Source organism: Crinia signifera, chromosome 6, assembly GCF_055691185.1.
Source record: "Crinia signifera chromosome 6, ASM5569118v1, whole genome shotgun sequence".
Classification (NCBI taxonomy): Eukaryota; Metazoa; Chordata; class Amphibia; order Anura; family Myobatrachidae; genus Crinia; species Crinia signifera.
In genome coordinates this window covers 180,397,865-180,415,591 of record NC_139222.1, presented here as the reverse complement: position 1 = coordinate 180,415,591, position 17,727 = coordinate 180,397,865, and the positions used below count along the sequence as shown (strand labels likewise).

General features: G+C 43.1%; 1 protein-coding gene across 2 annotated transcripts in view; it reads right to left on the bottom strand.

Moving 5' to 3' along the window:
• Positions 1-7,589: 7,589 nt before the first annotated feature.
• Positions 7,590-17,727, bottom strand: part of ELAC2 (elaC ribonuclease Z 2) — a 47,121-nt gene continuing 36,983 nt past the window's right edge. For both annotated transcript variants that reach the window (XM_083148322.1, XM_083148323.1), the window contains exons 19-23: positions 16,080-16,179; positions 15,849-15,969; positions 13,560-13,638; positions 10,271-10,415; positions 7,590-8,440 (exon numbers count right to left, since the gene is read on the bottom strand). In XM_083148322.1, coding sequence (XP_083004448.1) covers positions 8,222-8,440; positions 10,271-10,415; positions 13,560-13,638; positions 15,849-15,969; positions 16,080-16,179 — 664 coding nt within the window. In that variant the 3' untranslated portion in view covers positions 7,590-8,221. The remainder of the gene's footprint in view (positions 8,441-10,270; positions 10,416-13,559; positions 13,639-15,848; positions 15,970-16,079; positions 16,180-17,727) is intronic.

The following is a 17,727-nucleotide window of genomic DNA, read 5'->3' as shown; positions in this document are numbered from 1 at the left end:
ACAATCAAAATCGTAGGCGCCATGCTAGGAAACAAGTATCTTTTTTTTCTTTTTTGTTATGGCTAGGCTCCATTTTTGAAGAATATTTGCGCTAAAACTAATAAAACTGCATCCTCTACTGTGTATAGGTTATTATAAAAAAAAAATATGAAATACATTTAGTTTAATTTTTTAAAATTTTCAATAATCAGTCAAGAAATAGGAAAGTGAAGTATATGGTACAGACATTTAACTTGTCATAGTGAAAGCAATCAGAGCAAGTACATTGTATGACTTTATATATTGACACATAAAATAAATAAATATATATTATTTCACATTTTGTTTCCGTGTACTGTTTTTTCATTCTTCCCCTCACCTCAAAAAATTGTTTTGCCCCAATAGAAGCTAGAATAGTAACATGAAGGACCCTACACACATGCCGATGTATGTAGGGCTTTCTAGTGACGCCAGGTCGATCAGCAGTGTGCTGTATGCTGAGCGAGCTGACAGCACCAGTGTTCTCCGGTGGAGAACACACACGATCAGAGAGATTTGTGCTCATTGACCACAAATCTTGTCCAGCAATAGGGATGTACATCGCTGTTTCTATGGCTCCTACGCACACACCGATGTAGCGGCATTTTCTAAGCGACTTAGCCAAACTTAGCAAAGGCAGAAACATGTTCCAATATACTGTTTTTGATAAATATTCTTTAGAAAGAACCAAATATTTTAAGCTTTAGTAGCATTCACATGCACAGCAATTTGATGGTGTAAAAAAAAACATGCGTTTTGACTTCCAGACTTAAAATAAGCAGATCCCATTTTATATTAAAAAGGCGCTGCTCCTTTCTCATGTCTTGGAGGGTAGCTTGTCTTTCAAATAGTATGTTTAACAGTACACGTCTGAATTCCATTATTGAAGGAGATCTATTGGATAGTCAATGAGTTAAAATGTACTTTTTGGCTAATGTCAAGAGAACAGTCAATGCAGGGATAATGGTTTTCTTAGTTGATACCAGGGGCGAAATGTAATAGGGTGCGATTTTTGGACGAGTTCCAAACTCGCCAGAAATCGCACCTTTAAAAATCGCATTTTTAGACGCTAATTCGCATATGTAATGAGATGCGAATTAGCGGCAAAAAATGCGATTTGCCGCGATTTAGGTTGATTTTCAGTCCTGAAAATGTGCGCATTTTCAGTCCTGAAAATGTGCGCATTTTCATATATGCGATTTTGGTTGTAAAAAAAAAAAAGAAAAAAAACGGCGTGCGGTCCCCCCCCTAAACATAACCAGCCCCAGGCTCAAAAAGCCGGTGCTGGTATAATAAAATCAAAGGAACAATCAAGTTGGGGTTCCCTGGATTTTATAAAACCAGCACCAGGCTCAAGGTCCGGCGCTGGTTCCCAAAATACGGGGGACAAAATGACTAGGGGTCCCCCGTATTTTAAGAACCAGCACCGGACACAACCAGCCAGCAGGGTAATGCCACAGCCGGGGGGAGACTTTTTATACAAGTCCCCCCGCCCAAAGCATTAACCCCCTGGCTGGTCAGCATGGGCAGGGGTCCTGGGGAAGTGGGGACCCCCCCAATGAAGGGGTCCCCCCCCTCCAGGACTTACCAGCCCATGCTGATAGTCCGGGGCTGTCCCCGATGCCCCTGGGCGGTGGGCATCGGGCTGATGACTTGTGTAAAAAAAAGGAACTATGAGTCCCAGCAAGCCTACCCCGCATGCTGGGACTTGGGGAACCACAAGTCCCAGCATGCGGGGCATTAAAGGGCCCGCTGGCACTTGTAGTTCTGCAGTGAAAAAAATAGTGCACAAAATCACACTGACACCCTGTAAAATAAAACTTTAATACACACAAAACACACACACACTGATACTTACCTACCTTGAGCCCGTAGGTCGGTCCCTGGATCCTGGGTCCGGGGCTCCAGGGCAGAAGAGTCCGGTTCCGGGGCCTGGGTCCTGGTTCCGGGGCTGGTCCTGGGGTTCCGGGGCTCCTGGCGTGAAGAATCCGGGGTCCGGGATCCGTGGTAGTCCAGAGGGGTACCTAAGGAGGCAAATCCTACTCACCTGCTCCCCGGCGGCGACCTCCGGTGACAGCGCTGCTCCCGACTGGTACCCGGCTTCAAGGACTTTGCCCGGCGCTGAGATGTTTCCTCTTCGCCGTCTGTGAACAGAATGATTTCTCGGCCAATCAGGAGCCGAGAAACTCGGCTCCTGATTGGCCAGAAATCATTCTGAATATAGACGCCGACGGAGTAACATCTCTGCTCTGGATGCGCTGAGATGTTACTCCGTCGGCGTCTGTATTCAGAATGATTTCTGGCCAATCAGAAGCCGAGTTTCTCGGCTCCTGATTGGCCGAGAAATCATTCTGTTCACAGACGGCGAAGAGGAAACATCTCAGCGCCGGGCAAAGTCCTTGAAGCCGGGTACCAGTCGGGAGCAGCGCTGTCACCGGAGGTCGCCGCCGGGGAGCAGGTGAGTAGGATTTGCCTCCTTAGGTACCCCTCTGGACTACCACGGATCCCGGACCCCGGATTCTTCACGCCAGGAGCCCCGGAACCCCAGGACCAGCCCCGGAACCGGACTCTTCTGCCCTGGAGCCCCGGAGCCCGGACCCAGGATCAAGGGACCGACCTACGGGCTCAAGGTAGGTAAGTATCAGTGTGTGTGTGTTTTGTGTGTATTAAAGTTTTATTTTACAGGGTGTCAGTGTGATTTTGTGCACTATTTTTTTCACTGCAGAACTACAAGTGCCAGCGGGCCCTTTAATGCCCCGCATGCTGGGACTTGTGGTTCCCCAAGTCCCAGCATGCGGGGTAGGCTTGCTGGGACTCATAGTTCGCCAGTAAAGAACAATAGTTTTTATCCTTTTTTTTACACAAGTCATCAGCCCGATGCCCACCGCCCAGGGGCATCGGGGACAGCCCCGGACTATCAGCATGGGCTGGTAAGTCCTGGAGGGGGGGGACCCCTTCATTGGGGGGGTCCCCACTTCCCCAGGACCCCTGCCCATGCTGACCAGCCAGGGGGTTAATGCTTTGGCCGGGGGGACTTGTATAAAAAGTCTCCCCCCGGCTGTGGCATTACCCTGCTGGCTGGTTGTGTCCGGTGCTGGTTCTTAAAATACGGGGGACCCCTAGTCATTTTGTCCCCCGTATTTTGGGAACCAGCGCCGGACCTTGAGCCTGGTGCTGGTTTTATAAAATCCAGGGAACCCCAACTTGATTGTTCCTTTGATTTTATTATACCAGCACCGGCTTTTTGAGCCCGGGGCTGGTTATGTTTAGGGGGGGGACCGCACGCCGTTTTTTTTCTTTTTTTTGGTTTTAACTATTTTTTTACAACAGAACCATGCACAGATCTCAATGATCTGTGCATGTTTCTGATAAAAGCGCCAGGCAGAACCTGGTCTATTTTTTTTGCGATTTTTAGTAACCTTTACTAAAAATCGCAACCCATTAAATATGCGACTTCTATCCTTTTTAATGGGAAAACATCTGGATGCGATTTTTAGTCTAACTAAAAATCGCACCTTTAAAAAATGCGATTTTTCCCGCAAATCGCACCCTATAAAATATGCGATTTTCGGAAAATGGCCGAAAACGGCATATTTTGCGGGAAAAATCGCAAAAAAAAAAAAAACGCACCCTATTACATTTCGCCCCAGGTTCCAACGACCAAAGTAAAGAAATAGCCAGAAAATGGCCATAATTCAGTTTCACATTGAATACACCACTGAGGATTTTATTAGCTTATTCTAAAACACCTTGATCTTTCCAAAATCCCAGAAATTGTAATATAAGGTTGCTCCACAGACAACACATTTCGGGCATTTTCCAAAATTATTTGGTACAAAATGACTCCTTGTTTGTTGTGAAATATATGCCCTGTTTAAAAGTTTCAAGTGGGTTTCCTGTAAGGCGTGGACTGGACATATTTGAAATTTCTTGTATCTGTTTGAAATCTCTGGGAGTGTGGGAACATACCTCTCCCACCTTTATTCTAAACAGTGTCTGCATTTATCCTTATTAATACAATAGGTAGATATCAAATTCTATTACCCAAAATATTATGAGAAGATAGTAATGACAATATTGGGTCAGGTGCGTCTGAGGTGTCTAATGCCGCTGGAAGTGACTGCGCAAAGTGGTGTGCCTGTAAGTACATGAATTGACTATTAGGAATATTATATTTGGTACTTGTGTAATAGCACGGCACCCGGCTAAGTTATGTCTTCAGCGTAGGCTAAGCTACACTGTCAGCGTAGCCCAACAGCTGCCTAACGTAGTTACTCCGCGGCAGCCCAGCGTCCATGGCAAGCCTAGTGAGCGCCTCTCAGTGTCGGTAACCGGCAGATCCTCTGCGCTGGCGGACACCGGTGGAGAAGGGATCATGTGGAGGGGATCATGCGGGCGCCGGCGGAGAAGCGCTCCATCTGTCTGAGACGCAGGTGCATCTCAGACGCTCCTGTGTCAGTAATTATTGTGGCAGGGTACAGCAACCCTGCCCGTGTACGCTTCAGGGAGATGGGGTTTGGTAGCATGTGCGTCTCATGCACAAAGGGGTTATGCACAATAAAGGAGGCATTTGCCAGTGCTCCATGTTACATCCTGGCAAATGCCTCCTTTTCAAACCCCCACTATCCACGCCAGCCCAAAGCGTGGCGAGATACGCATCCCCCAACCTGTTCATACCCCTCAATCCACGTCGGGCTGGAGTTGATTTTATAAAGTGTGGCGAGCGCAGCAAGCCCCGCGAGGGGAAGCGGAAAACAGAGAGACTTATCTTCTTTCGGCAGGCTTTAATGTGGCAGCGCCACATGCACTCCTTCTTATTCAAGAGCATTGGGTGTCCATTAACACAGGTTTGTGTCAGTGGCAGCAAAAATGGTGCTGCTGAAAAAAAATGCCACTGACGACTCCTCTGTCTGCAGCAGGTTAAACATGGTGAGAGGTTCTGCAGCCATTCCTAATTAACAAGGAGCTTATATGAGCGTCAGAAATAATGCAGTCACTTCACCTCTGACTTACTACGGTAACTGTGTAATGCTGACTGACTAAACTGGCCGCGGAAACACTACACTACTTCCGACAGGGACACTAACTACGCTAAGCAGCCGCAGGAACACTACGCTACTACACTAACCACGCGAACATTACGCTGATTCTGACAGGGATGCTGACTACGCTGCCCACGGAAACAGTACATCTGACAGGGACGCTAACTACGCTACGCGGCCGCAGGAACACTACTTCTGACTGACTACACTAACCGCGTAAACACTACGCTGATTCTGACAGGGACGCTACAATAACTACGTAACGGGCACCGTGCTATTACACAAGTACCTTATATTTCTCTACCAAAGCGGAATAGGGTATGATCACTCCACCTGGGCCAAATATGTACCGGATTGCTGCTAGACCAGGTGCAAAACAAAGTTTCCCCCATAATTTAGTAAAAAGAGAACTGTATGGTCTGCTAAATCTTTTGTTAATCATCAGCCACCAAGCTTTATATAAAAAGGACAGAATCTAATAAATGTGCAGGAATGGAATTTCTTGGGGAATGTAATAAGGCAGCTGGGGAATAGGTGTGGAATAAGCTATCTTCCAATTGGTTGTGTGTATAGATAGATCCATTGGTAGACCAGTCTGTTATATAGTGGAACAGGGCTGCTTTGGGTAAAATAGGGTGTGTGGGGTATGCCAAGGTAAATGTAATCTTGCGAGAGGAATTCTGTATTTTTTTTCCCAGCCCAAATATATTTTGTAAATATTAAATTTAATACAGTTTAATCTGATTTTGTTACTCAACGGGAAATTTGTAGAATGTACGACAACTTAGGAAAGGCAATACTCTTAAATCACCTTTATCCTACCCATCAATGACAATGGTAAAGTAATCCAATTTTTCTCCTGTTGTCAAAGCCCTCTTCTTTTCACATTTCACTCACAGCTCTCCCATACTCAATGAACATCTTTGTCCGCATACTCATCTCCATCATTGGCCACAAGCCTCTAGTACAGTGATTTTCAACCTTTTTACCTTGCGCCACACTAAATAAGATTTTTAAATTGCCAAGGCACACCATGAGATCCCCGCAGGGCAAAAAACATTGGTCCCCACAGGTAAAAATAAAATACATTGGTCCTATACATGAAAAGAAGAGACCAGTAAATAACAGTTAAACTGATGGTGGCTGTAAACTGGTTTGGGCATCTCTAGATCTGGGGGCACACTTGAGAACAGCTCAAGGCACACTAGTGTGCCACGGATCCGATACGATTTGCCGGCGGTCGGAATCCCGACCGCCGAAATCCCGACAAGGGGGGGACATGGATCGCCCCCCCTTGCGGGCTCGCTGCGCTCGCCACGCAGCGGGCCCGGTGCCTCGCTACGCTCGGCACGCTATTTTATTCTCCCTCTATGGGTGTCGTGGACACCCACGGAGGGAGAAAGTTTCGGGATTTCGGCGGTCGGGATTCCAGTGTCGGGATTCCGACCGCCGGGATCCCGACCGCCGGCAAATTAACCGCATCCCGTGTGCCACAGCACAGTGGTTGAAAAACACTGCTCTAGTAGTATGTTAATTGAGTCCTCACTACTTATATTTAAGCTGTAATGTGTATTGAACCACGGCACTCTTTACTTGTACTCTATTTTGTTTCTTATTCAATGTTATGCCAAGTTCTGTCTCCCTGTACTACTCCTTTGTATGGCGCTGTGAAACACTTGTGGCGCCTTATAAATAAAATAATACTCTTTTAATTTGAACAATAGAGTTTAATATCATTTTCAAATTAACTGTGTGTCTGGGATAGTAGTTTATCTTGAATCCTGAGAATGTCCAAAATAAGTCAATAATCTGAATTACTTCTGGAATACAGTAGAAGTATGTGGTTTAGCGAGGAATAGCGCAGGGAATGGTTTTGCCTTGTAAAGAATTTCCCTTTAAAAAAAAACATCCCAAGTTCAGCTGACATCAACCACCATTCTGGTTTAAACGCAAAGCTGCAAAATTCGCAGCTTTGCGTGTCATATATGCACCGCCCACATGAATGCCTTTCTCCACTCATATGCTGAATATCTCCGCACGCATGTGAATGGATGTTTAACATCCATTTGCAGCCTTGCAGGGGACAAAAATCAGACAGGGACAAAAACATTTGATGGTCGCCATTGAACGATTTTGCAAGTGCTCGCAGATCTAAGACACCTCCTTAGCCTTCAGACTAATTAGTGATGTTTGCTGAACAACTTCTTATTTGATGCTTCTTACTTCTCAAGTGACAATTGCCATGGGGCTTTTAAGTATTAGCAACAAAAAAAAAAAAACAACCCACAAACCATAAAATGCTTCTGTGTGAAAGCTATACTGATGCTTTCCAGATTAGGGCAGAATGAAATGAGTAAAACATTACAGTGGGTATGCGTATAGGGATGACTGCATATTAATAGGTAAGCCCCCTTTATTTTTATTTTTTGAAGCAACACTGAGATTCAGTATCTGAAGTCCTACAGGAATTGCATACGGGAAAAGGCATTTTATATAAGATTCGCAATCGAGAAAACACAAACCACGAAGTCGCAACCAATATGTTGTCTTTATTGTGCATTCTCAAAAGCAAAATGCCAAATGCTTTTAAATAAAGGACCCCTGCAAACATTATATGAAGAATTTACCTTATTCTGGAAAAAATAAAAATACATTTTCTTTGCAGTTTCTTTCGGTCACCGATTTGCAGGAAAACAATAAAACCCAATGTTCTGTTCCATCTACTGGCTGTCCTTGCACTCACATTCTGGCGAGGTGCCAGCAATAGACAGGTGTGCTTTGGAATCAGACGTTGCAGTCGCACAGTTCACTCAACAATAAAAGAAAAAGTTCTGGGGTCATTGGGTTCTCAATCGTTGCAAAAATATATACGCTCTTATATAGCTTACAGTAGGGTTTTTAATTATAAATTCAGGAACTCCTTTCCTTTCAAAACAAAGAAATATATACATTTTAATAATTGTTTTTTGGCACCAGTTGCTTAATACAATTACCAAAGCCCTCAACTTTCTGCTTGTTACATGTGTACTGCCATTGAAACAACTGGACTTCTCTCTGCAGTAGCCATTTAAGGAATCCCTGGCGTTGGGATCTCCGCTCTGTTCTGCCCAGGAGCCCTGCCCTGTCAGGTAGCTGATCGTTCACTGCATTACAGTACTTTGTCAGTTGGTTTTTAACCTTTTAACACTTTCAGCTTTGTTGGCATCTTTCAAGTCACTCTTGGTTTTTGGAGCAGCTTTGGAGCGGTCCTGCGGGTTCTCTGCTTCTAGGCGCAGCTGCCTTTTTTCTCTCCGTTCCTCCAGCTCTTCCAGATCTTCTGCAAACAGAGCTTTAATAGGGCCCATCAGCTTGGGGATGGTTTTGAAGTCACTCCATCGAACCTTATGAAAAGGTAATAATAAAGATCAAAGCTGGTAAGACACCACATAATAGTGAAGTACATTTAATGGATTGCTTAAAAATGTAATTTCAACATACTGTATTGTAAATGCTCTCAGACATTTAGACATTATTACATTAACTAATCAATGTCACTTTCAGTGTGCATCATCTCATTTAACAGGCAAAGGCCATACACATAACCGTTAAATTAGAAATGTGAGCGGTATCAAAGTAGCTGAAAACTAATCAATAGTTCAGAATTATACCAAGAAATCAAATATTTGATAAGTTGTGATTGAAAGCGAGATGGTTACTGCTGCTCAGTTGTTTCCCAATTCTACACAAATACCTGTACACCATACTGTAGGTCAGGTTATTTTAAAACAGCTGACAAAAATACATAAAAAAAATAAATTGTGCTATCTACACAAAGGGGTGTATTCAATGTGGCCGGCAAGGGGCTTAAATGGCAGAGATTGCAGAAAACAAGCGATCCTCAATGTTTAATCCCCGCACCAGCTGGTCATCCTTATTCAACGTGGCAGGGAAATCCTCACTGTCGGTGGAAAGCGAGGATCTCAGCTAATGCAGGGTGGCCGCTGCATTTAGCCGCGAGCCTCGCTGTTTTAGCGGCTGCACACACAGTTTCCCACTCGCTCCAAAAACCTAGTGAGTGGGGAAACGGCGTGTGCAGAGGGTCAGTTGAATAATGACCCTGTGAGCTGTGACAGCGAACAGGCAGCCCTGGCCAGAAATAATAGTACTCAGACCCCTCCTACAACCATTCTGTTCTATGTGTTTGGCATTTGGATTGGCATTTATCTGTGATTCAGGCACCGCAGCAAGTTGTAATTAACCAATTGAGTGCCGGCAGTATTGGAATTCTTCTATTATATAAGTAGTGTTTACAGAAAATGGTTATCCTATAATCTTTTATGAAATTTACTAGTTGCTGTACTATTATTACTAGAGACAGGATTATATGCAACATAAAAAGCTTGAAATATGCATGCAAATATGCAGGAAAAATACTTAAAATATGCATGAAAAGTGTTAAAATATGCTACACATTAAATAATAAAAGAGGTACTTTGTAACTTATTTATTTAATAATCAGCATACAATTAGTTGCAAATAAACCTCAAAAATAGGCCCACAGCATCTGTAGATGTCAGGATGCTGGCTGCTACAGCATACTGCAGTGTCTAAAGCTCTTCTTGCATCAACTTCACGGACCCTCATCTCCAGCGCCGATGGACCAAATGTCAGCATAGCGTGTGAGGGCGGCGCAGTGGAAGGCTACCTCCCTGTGCCGCATACTCACTGACACAGCATATCCTCCGCGTTGTGTGATGTCACAACCCTTCCGTCTGCCTCCTCTGCTGCAGAAGTCTGTCTCTTGGTGTGAAGTCCCAGGCAGGAGCTTCGTAATGGCATCCGCCCGACTGACTTATCAACATGGATTGGAAGCCTAGAGCAGTGTCAGACATAGCGTACATCCAAGGTTCCCCACACTGCGCACATATTGCCCCGGCCTGCACACTCTACCACTATCTGGCCAGCAGCAGCAGGGCAAAGCAGTGCTGTGACTCGCGGGTGGAAAGGGGGCAGGGCCTAAAATATGCACCATCACAAAATTTTAGGTAAAATATGCAATAACCAGTGAGAATGGGCAAAATATGCAAATGCATATAATCCTGTCTCTAATTATTACAAAGCAAGCCTAATGCTGGTGGGTCCAGACTTTAAACAAATCAGTGGCATTAGGTTAGTTGTCCTCACAATACACGATAATACAGGTCACTGAGGAGACAGCAGACATAACTCACCCTCATGTGATCAAAGGAGATTCCAACCTTGTCGCTGACAGCGTTGTCCAAAATAGGCATCTTGGAATATCTCTGACTGAAATGATTCAGCATTGTGTATTTTGCATTCATATTCATTCCGACATCAATTGCTTGTGAGATTGTGCTAAAAAATACATACAAAAAATAAAAATAAAAATTATAATAAAGAAAAAAAAAACAGTATACCAAGTCAAACAACATTATGTGCACAAACTATTTAACCATAGAAATATAAACTGCACAAGATTCTTCTTTGGCGTTTGCTTTTAATGATCAGCTTGTTGACTGTAGCCTGTACAGCCAGACAGATAAACAATATCATATGCCGCTTTTCAGCTGTACGAATGACATGGCATATCCCAAGCCTCTATCCTACACAAATGCATCTTAAATCCAGCTTTTCCACCTCTGTATAGCTTGGCAGCACACAAACTTCTGGTCACAGACAGCACATACCCATGATCCCCTCTCAGGGGTAAATGTTGCTTCATCTCCATTATCTATCCCAGAGGGTAGTTATAGCTGGTAATCTTATGACATCTCTATTAAGGGTCATTTATACCAAAAGGGGACATGGTTTTGGCAGACCAAAGCCAGTACTAAGTTGGGTTAAAACACATGTTTTATTGGTACTTGCTAATTTGCCATGTGGTTAGTGCACAATGGGAGGGAGGTGCTATAATTTTAGTAGCCAACATTGCATGGTAGGATTCACACTTTACTCCCAGGATTTACCCATCTCTAATGTCAGCTGTACAGGTGGGATTACAGTCCAAATGGGAGGCCAACTTCGGTCCACTCTGAGCTGAGGAATAGAACCTTGTTATTGGTTCTTCCCACACACCACCAGCATATGCCAGATATCAGATAGAGATACTGGTCTTGTACACTGATTGCTAATTTTGGTCCTGGTCTGTGTAAAGGACCCTGGATTGTAAGGTTTTTGCCTATCCCAAGAATGTGTCTGTCTGGATTAGATTTTGCAGATACTGTATTTTGAATCATTACCTTTCAACCATTGTTACTGAACATTTTACACTAGCTAAAGTATGTATTGCTAAGAACTGATTGGCTCCCCAGGCTCCCCCTCTTGTATGTTAATTTGAATCTCCTACAAATGTGTCCTCATACATCCAGCTTCAATACAACATGCCTGTTAGGAGACAACTGGTGCAAGTGAGCCACCAGGTCCCATTGATCTCTGCTAGTGTATGGGCTTTTTTTGCTGAAAATGCATAGTTGCAATGTAACTAGTGTTCCAGCTAAGCTTCTTTTGCAGAGTGCCGTGCCTTGCCCTTTTTTAAACTTCTGCATGCGCCCTGCCCTTCCACGCCTGTCAGCTCTTCTAGCTGCCTTCACAGCACTGACTGACTGTTTCTGCATTGTCCAGGTATAGGTCATCGCCAGTGCTTGGTGTAAGGCAGTGGTTCCCAAACTTTTTGGATCACAGCACCCTACAGTATCAGAATATTTTTCACAGCACCCTTAGGCCAAAAGTTTGTTAATGAGAATTTCAGAAACAAATATAAAATTAAATAAGTTGTGATTAAATTGTATCCTTTGGTCCAGTTACGTGGTGAGGAACAGGATTCATTTCGGTTTAGCCACATGTTATAATTGGAAGCCACAAGCACTGATCTTGCCTATTTAATTGGCCATACATAATCTGAATTGGTTCTAGACCACCACCCTGAGGCACCCCTGTAAGTGATGCGAGGCACCCCAGGGAGCCTAGGCGCACAGTTTGGGAACCACTGGTGTAAGGGCTGCCAGCCACAGTCGTGTGTGTACCTGTCACTGCAATCCTGATGCAATGGCTCTCTGCCTGTACCGGCTGCCCGCTCCTACACATGGGCTTCCTGTGCGCTGCTCAGACAAAACCTGATGTCAGGATCATTGGTGCTGAGGGACGCACTGGAATATTTTGTAAAAAAGCTGCATCTGCTACATTGTAGCACTTTGTATACAGATTCAGAGACTCTGTCACATACAGATATACGAGTGTCACATATACCCTGAAACAGCAATGTCTCTTTGTACATCGTGAAACTTTGCGTCGTAACATGCATTTTCAGCAAAAAAAAAAACACGTCCAATGCTAGCTGTTTCACCGGACCTGGTGCACCAAGTGTTGGAGTTGATCAGATGAATTTTTTTATATGTTTCTGAAGCAAGATGGATATTTGAATTAATGAACATTATAAGTTCTGCAGAATTAATGAAATCATTGCAAGGACTTCACATTCCTATTCTGAAACTGCTTTCACCTGCTTTTTAGCCTTCTAGCTCTTTTCGCTGAGGAGATATTGCAAGGCATTTGGAAAATATGTCATCGCGGTTTTCTCCAAGCTACAGTATATAGTCTTTAAATATATCCACAAATGCAAAGCTGGCTAAGTGCCATATATGTAAATGCTTTAAATAGGTTAGTTAAATATTCCCATACATTTAAACCCCCATGCTAATTGTTTCACCTACCAAATTAAAATCAGCACATTCTCCTGGTGCGGTATGTTTATATTAAAAACAAAACAAAATGCACAGCTGACACCCAATGCTTACAGAGGCTCAAGGGACCTGGCACGACTGCAGCAACAATGACGGAGGAGGACACAATGTCCAAAGGATGTTCCAGTCACGTCATTGTGCATGATTATGTGGTTTTTGGATTAGACAGCTTTACGGAGTTGTATCTAATCCTATTCTTGTTTACTGCTCTGCTGTTTAATGGTGGCTCTTGCGGAGCCTGTTACTCCTAAGCCATGTACACATGTGGCGATTTCAACAGAAATTGCCGGAGATATGGTTGCTGAGCGACCATATCCCCGTGAGTACAGGGCGACGGCCCCCGGGAGCGCGCTCCCACGACCAGCCCTGCAGTTGTGACTGGTCACACAGTGGCATCCCCCGCCACAGTGTCTCATTTTTAATAGGGACCATTGCTGGCCACTGATGAAAATGCTACACTCAGCTATTTGATCGCTGAGCAACCAATCGCTCCATCTGTACACTTGTACGGAGCTTTATGCTCTCTTAAAAAATATATATATGTCTGGGTGTAAACTTATTTCCATTTTTGTTTTATTTTTTATAAACCTGGAAAGATTTAAAAAAATAAACAAACACTTCCAAAATAAATAAAACAAGGACATCTAAATCTCATTAAATCTGGTCAGGCCAGGAGTTACAAAACCCAAGAAAGTTATGGTAATCTAAAGAGATAATCTGCCAAACTCTATTTATGGGCACATAAACAGTTAGTGCTTACCTGTGTGCTTTTTCAATGGCATCTTTTTCTAAACCATCTTCCAGAGTGGCTTCATGGATGAGCAGAGTGGCATCTTTCCCTGGTGAAACAAGTTCCCACATTTGCTGAAAGACATTTGGCTGAAAAGGCCATTCTCTGTCTGCATAGTAAATCAGCTTTCCAGTTTCTCAACGGAGGAATGATAACCACTGCATGACTGTGCTGCTCTCTCATGGCCAAGGCATTCTGTGAGACTGTCTAGTTATTTAATACTGCTGTGGACCTGCCCTACTGGATCCCTAAAGCTGAAAAAGGGGTGATTTTAAACCACCTATTCCTCAACCTACCATTTCCTGGAGTCATTGGACTGCTAACTAGCCACAAGGACATAGAATGTTCAGGTACTTTTTAATAAGCAATCTTAATATACTCCAGAGAACATAAGTGGAACATATCTGAGACTGGTTGAACATTGTGCTCAGTGCTTCATATGAGTTATTAATTGTATCGAGGGAATTCCCTCATGTTAATTATTTTAATTTGTTATTAAATTTATTGTGCTCTCTGAGATCTATATATCTTCTTTCTATTTAGGAGGAAAGCCTGTTTTACAGAATTGCAAATTCAGGAGACAGTGATTGAAATGACAATTCCCAAAGATCATTCCAGGCAACAGACTTCCTGTCACTCCAAATGCTTGGTAGCGGACCTCTACAAGGAGTGAAAAACTGTATGCTGAAGTCTGATGCACCATTTCCCTTATCGGAGGGACTAAACCTAAAGCCATTCGGTTGGTATCAGGTCCCTGGGGCGACAATGTCTAGGTTGGGTCGACCACTAATGGTCGACAGTGAGTAGGTCGACACCCAAGAATGGTCGACATACCCTAGGTTAACAATGGCAGAATTTCGACACAAGCTTAAGGTCAATGTGAACATGGTCGAAACTCAAAAATAATGAAGAACTCGTGTTGATCTTTTAAGACCGACTTGGTTCATACTTAACCATCCAAGTGGGCACATAGCTAGATAATGGCATACCAAGTGCAGCGAGGCACCGTGCCTCAATGCTCATCATGCGAGGGGACGTGGTACATTTATACTGTGTTGAAGTCGGCAGACACCCCCCAAAAAAAACAAAAAAAAAAAACTTATGTCGACCATTTTCATGTCAACTGTTACCTTGTGTCGATCTTCTGGTACTGTCACCCTAAATTAGGTCTACCATTCTTAGGTTTCAACCTATGCACTGTCGACCATTAGTGGACGGCCTTGTGACTGTCGACCTAGACATTGTCCATTCAGTCAGTGACCTGGTAAAGGTGGAAAGTATACTCTAATTGTTCTTGTTCTCTAGGTTTGTCATCTAGTGACCCTTCTAAGAAACTCCTAGGGAAGCAGCAAATCTAGAGCATGCATTGACTGTGGAATTCTTTCAGACCCCAGCCTTGAACACAAGACCTGAATTCCAGCTCCTTTGGGACCAGTACACAGTGTCTCTAAAAGGTACAGAGACTCAAAATAGATATGCTTAGCCAAAACCAGTACCTCTGAACTGGGCCTCTGCATGCAAACATTCTCCCACTGCTGTAACCAAAAACAGTTTGGCTTTACTGCCTCAAACCAAAATAAGGATGGATCTAAGGAATGTCCCCTCCACAAGGAAATCCAGACATAAGGGCTTTCTCAGTATTGCCAAATGTTCTGGAAACCACAGTTGTGTTCATTTCAGAAGCAGGAGGATCAGAGGTGATTACATCATAGCTTTAAGCTGTTGAATCTCCTCTTCCATAGCTATTTAAAGCAGTGGTTCTCAACCTCAGTCCTCAAGTACCCCTCAAGTAATTGCAAGGGAAATAATGAAACGGTGTCAGTGAGTCGTGAGTGCCTGCCGGGTGACCTGGAAAACATGAACTGTTGGGGGTACTTGAGAACTGAGGTTGAGAACCACTGATTTAAAGTACCAAGATCTTGATAGAAGCTTTGGATATCCAACGTTCCACATTGAACTTCGAGAAAAGGATTTAAAGGATGTTTAAAATAAATAAATTACACTCAGAGTGCATCTAGGTAAGCCAGGAAAGGGATAGAAGGTAGAAGTTTCTTTTCTTTTCTGAAATCATATTTAAATCCACACACACACACACACACACACACACACACACACACACACACACACACACACACACACACACACACACTCTAAAAGATGCCAATCCATGGGAAGGAAAAAAAAAAACCATCAGCAGTAAGAACAACCCCACCCACAAACAAACAAACCAAAAATTACATCCAAATCATTCTTACTTACCCATCTTAATAAGTGCTTTACAAGGCATGGTGTCACCAGAAAATACCAATTTCCAGCCAGACTGATGGACAATAGCACAACCAAAAGCATTGCTGCAATGCTTGACGAAACAGGTCTCAAACTAAGAGGAAGAAAATCGTCTTGAAATGCATGATTGCTACCAAACCATATAGACAAAGTGTATACATGTTTTTGGTGTCACTAACCGGAGCATACTGGTTAATGACTTACCTTTTCCAGCTGGTAGGTTTTCAGAAGGGAATCAATGAGGACTTTCATTTTGGGAGAGTCAACCTTTGAATCCTCCATCAAATTCCTTGATGGAATAAAGCTGAAACATAACACAAATAAGTAACAACATCTAAAGCCCACATATACTAGATGACTAAGGGCACTGCCAGTATACTGTAGTTAACTATATTAGTAGTGCCGCTGGTCAAAGAAGATATATAGAAGTGCATACACACTGCCCCTTATTTTTTTTTTTTTGCATATTAATTTTTATTAGAATTAAACAAATTTTACAAATGAAGGGTTATAACATTCACTGTGTGATTTGTACAATTTATAGTATTGTATAAGTTCATCCACTACGTATGAGGAACAACAAAAAAAGACTAAATTGGTATAGAATTGAAATGGGACAAATCAGGCATCAGTGTATTAAAATATTATTCTTCGTGAACATTTCTGTTGTAAACTAGGTGTATACATATTTATCTAACATATAAAAGAAAGAGATCGGTAGCGTTAATGTAAATAATAAAGAGGAAAAATAAAGTGGGGACAGAGGGTGGAAAGGTAAGGGGAAGAACAAGTCAAGTGGGGGAACCATCTTCGGAATATCTGGAGATTGTCGTGCCGTTTCCTGTTGTATATGTGTTTGAGCGCAGTATGGAAGTTGATGTTTGTTAGCAATGTGTATATATCAGTTTCACAGAATTCTAGCCATGGGAGCCATATTGTGGAGTAAGTACTGAATTTGTCAGGGGAATACATTATGTCATCCATTGTTCTATATAATTCTGTTCTTCGGAACCATTCCGAAAGAGGCGGTGGAGATGTGGACTTCCAGTGAAACGGTATGACTGCTTTTGCTGTGCTGTTGAGATATTTCAGTAAGGAGTTTATATTTTGATAAGGGTGAGGTGTGTAGGTTCAATAACCAAAATTCCGGACCATCAGGGATGTCTGGACCTAAAATTTCTCTTGTGATTTTTATCACATCGTTCCAAAAGGACCGTAAAGTCAGACATGTCCACCAATTATGTATTGGGGAGTCAAAGTCCGAGCCACATCTCCAACAAGTTGCTACGACTCCTGGAAACCTTCTTGATAGTGTGGATGGGGCACCGGCCCTTATTCTGATTCACTCGCAAAGGCAAATTCCTTCTCAAATGGACAAAACCATGTACACTGCAGGTGGGGTAGATGTTACTTGTGCAGAGAGAGTTACATTTGAGGGGGGTTTTACTTAAAAGTGAGATCTATATTGCAGTGCAAAAATAAAGCAGTCAGTATTTTCCCTGCAAAGAAACAAAATAACTCACCCAAATCAAATCGAATTCTCTCTGTACATGTTACATCTGCGCCACCCCCCCCCCCCCCCCCCCGGGTACAGAAGGAGGTCACTCGCCAGACTGAAGATAAAGGTTTCAAAAAAGTGCTTTTTATTTGTTTACGCTGCCATGTGACTGGTCAACGTTTCGGCTCTAGTGTGAGCCTTTGTCAAGACTTGATGACAGCAACCAATGTTTACAACAAGTGTGAGGACACCTTACGGCGTCTAACTCCGCACTCCGCCATATTGCACTATATATATATATATATATATATATATATATATATATATATATATATATATATATATATATATATA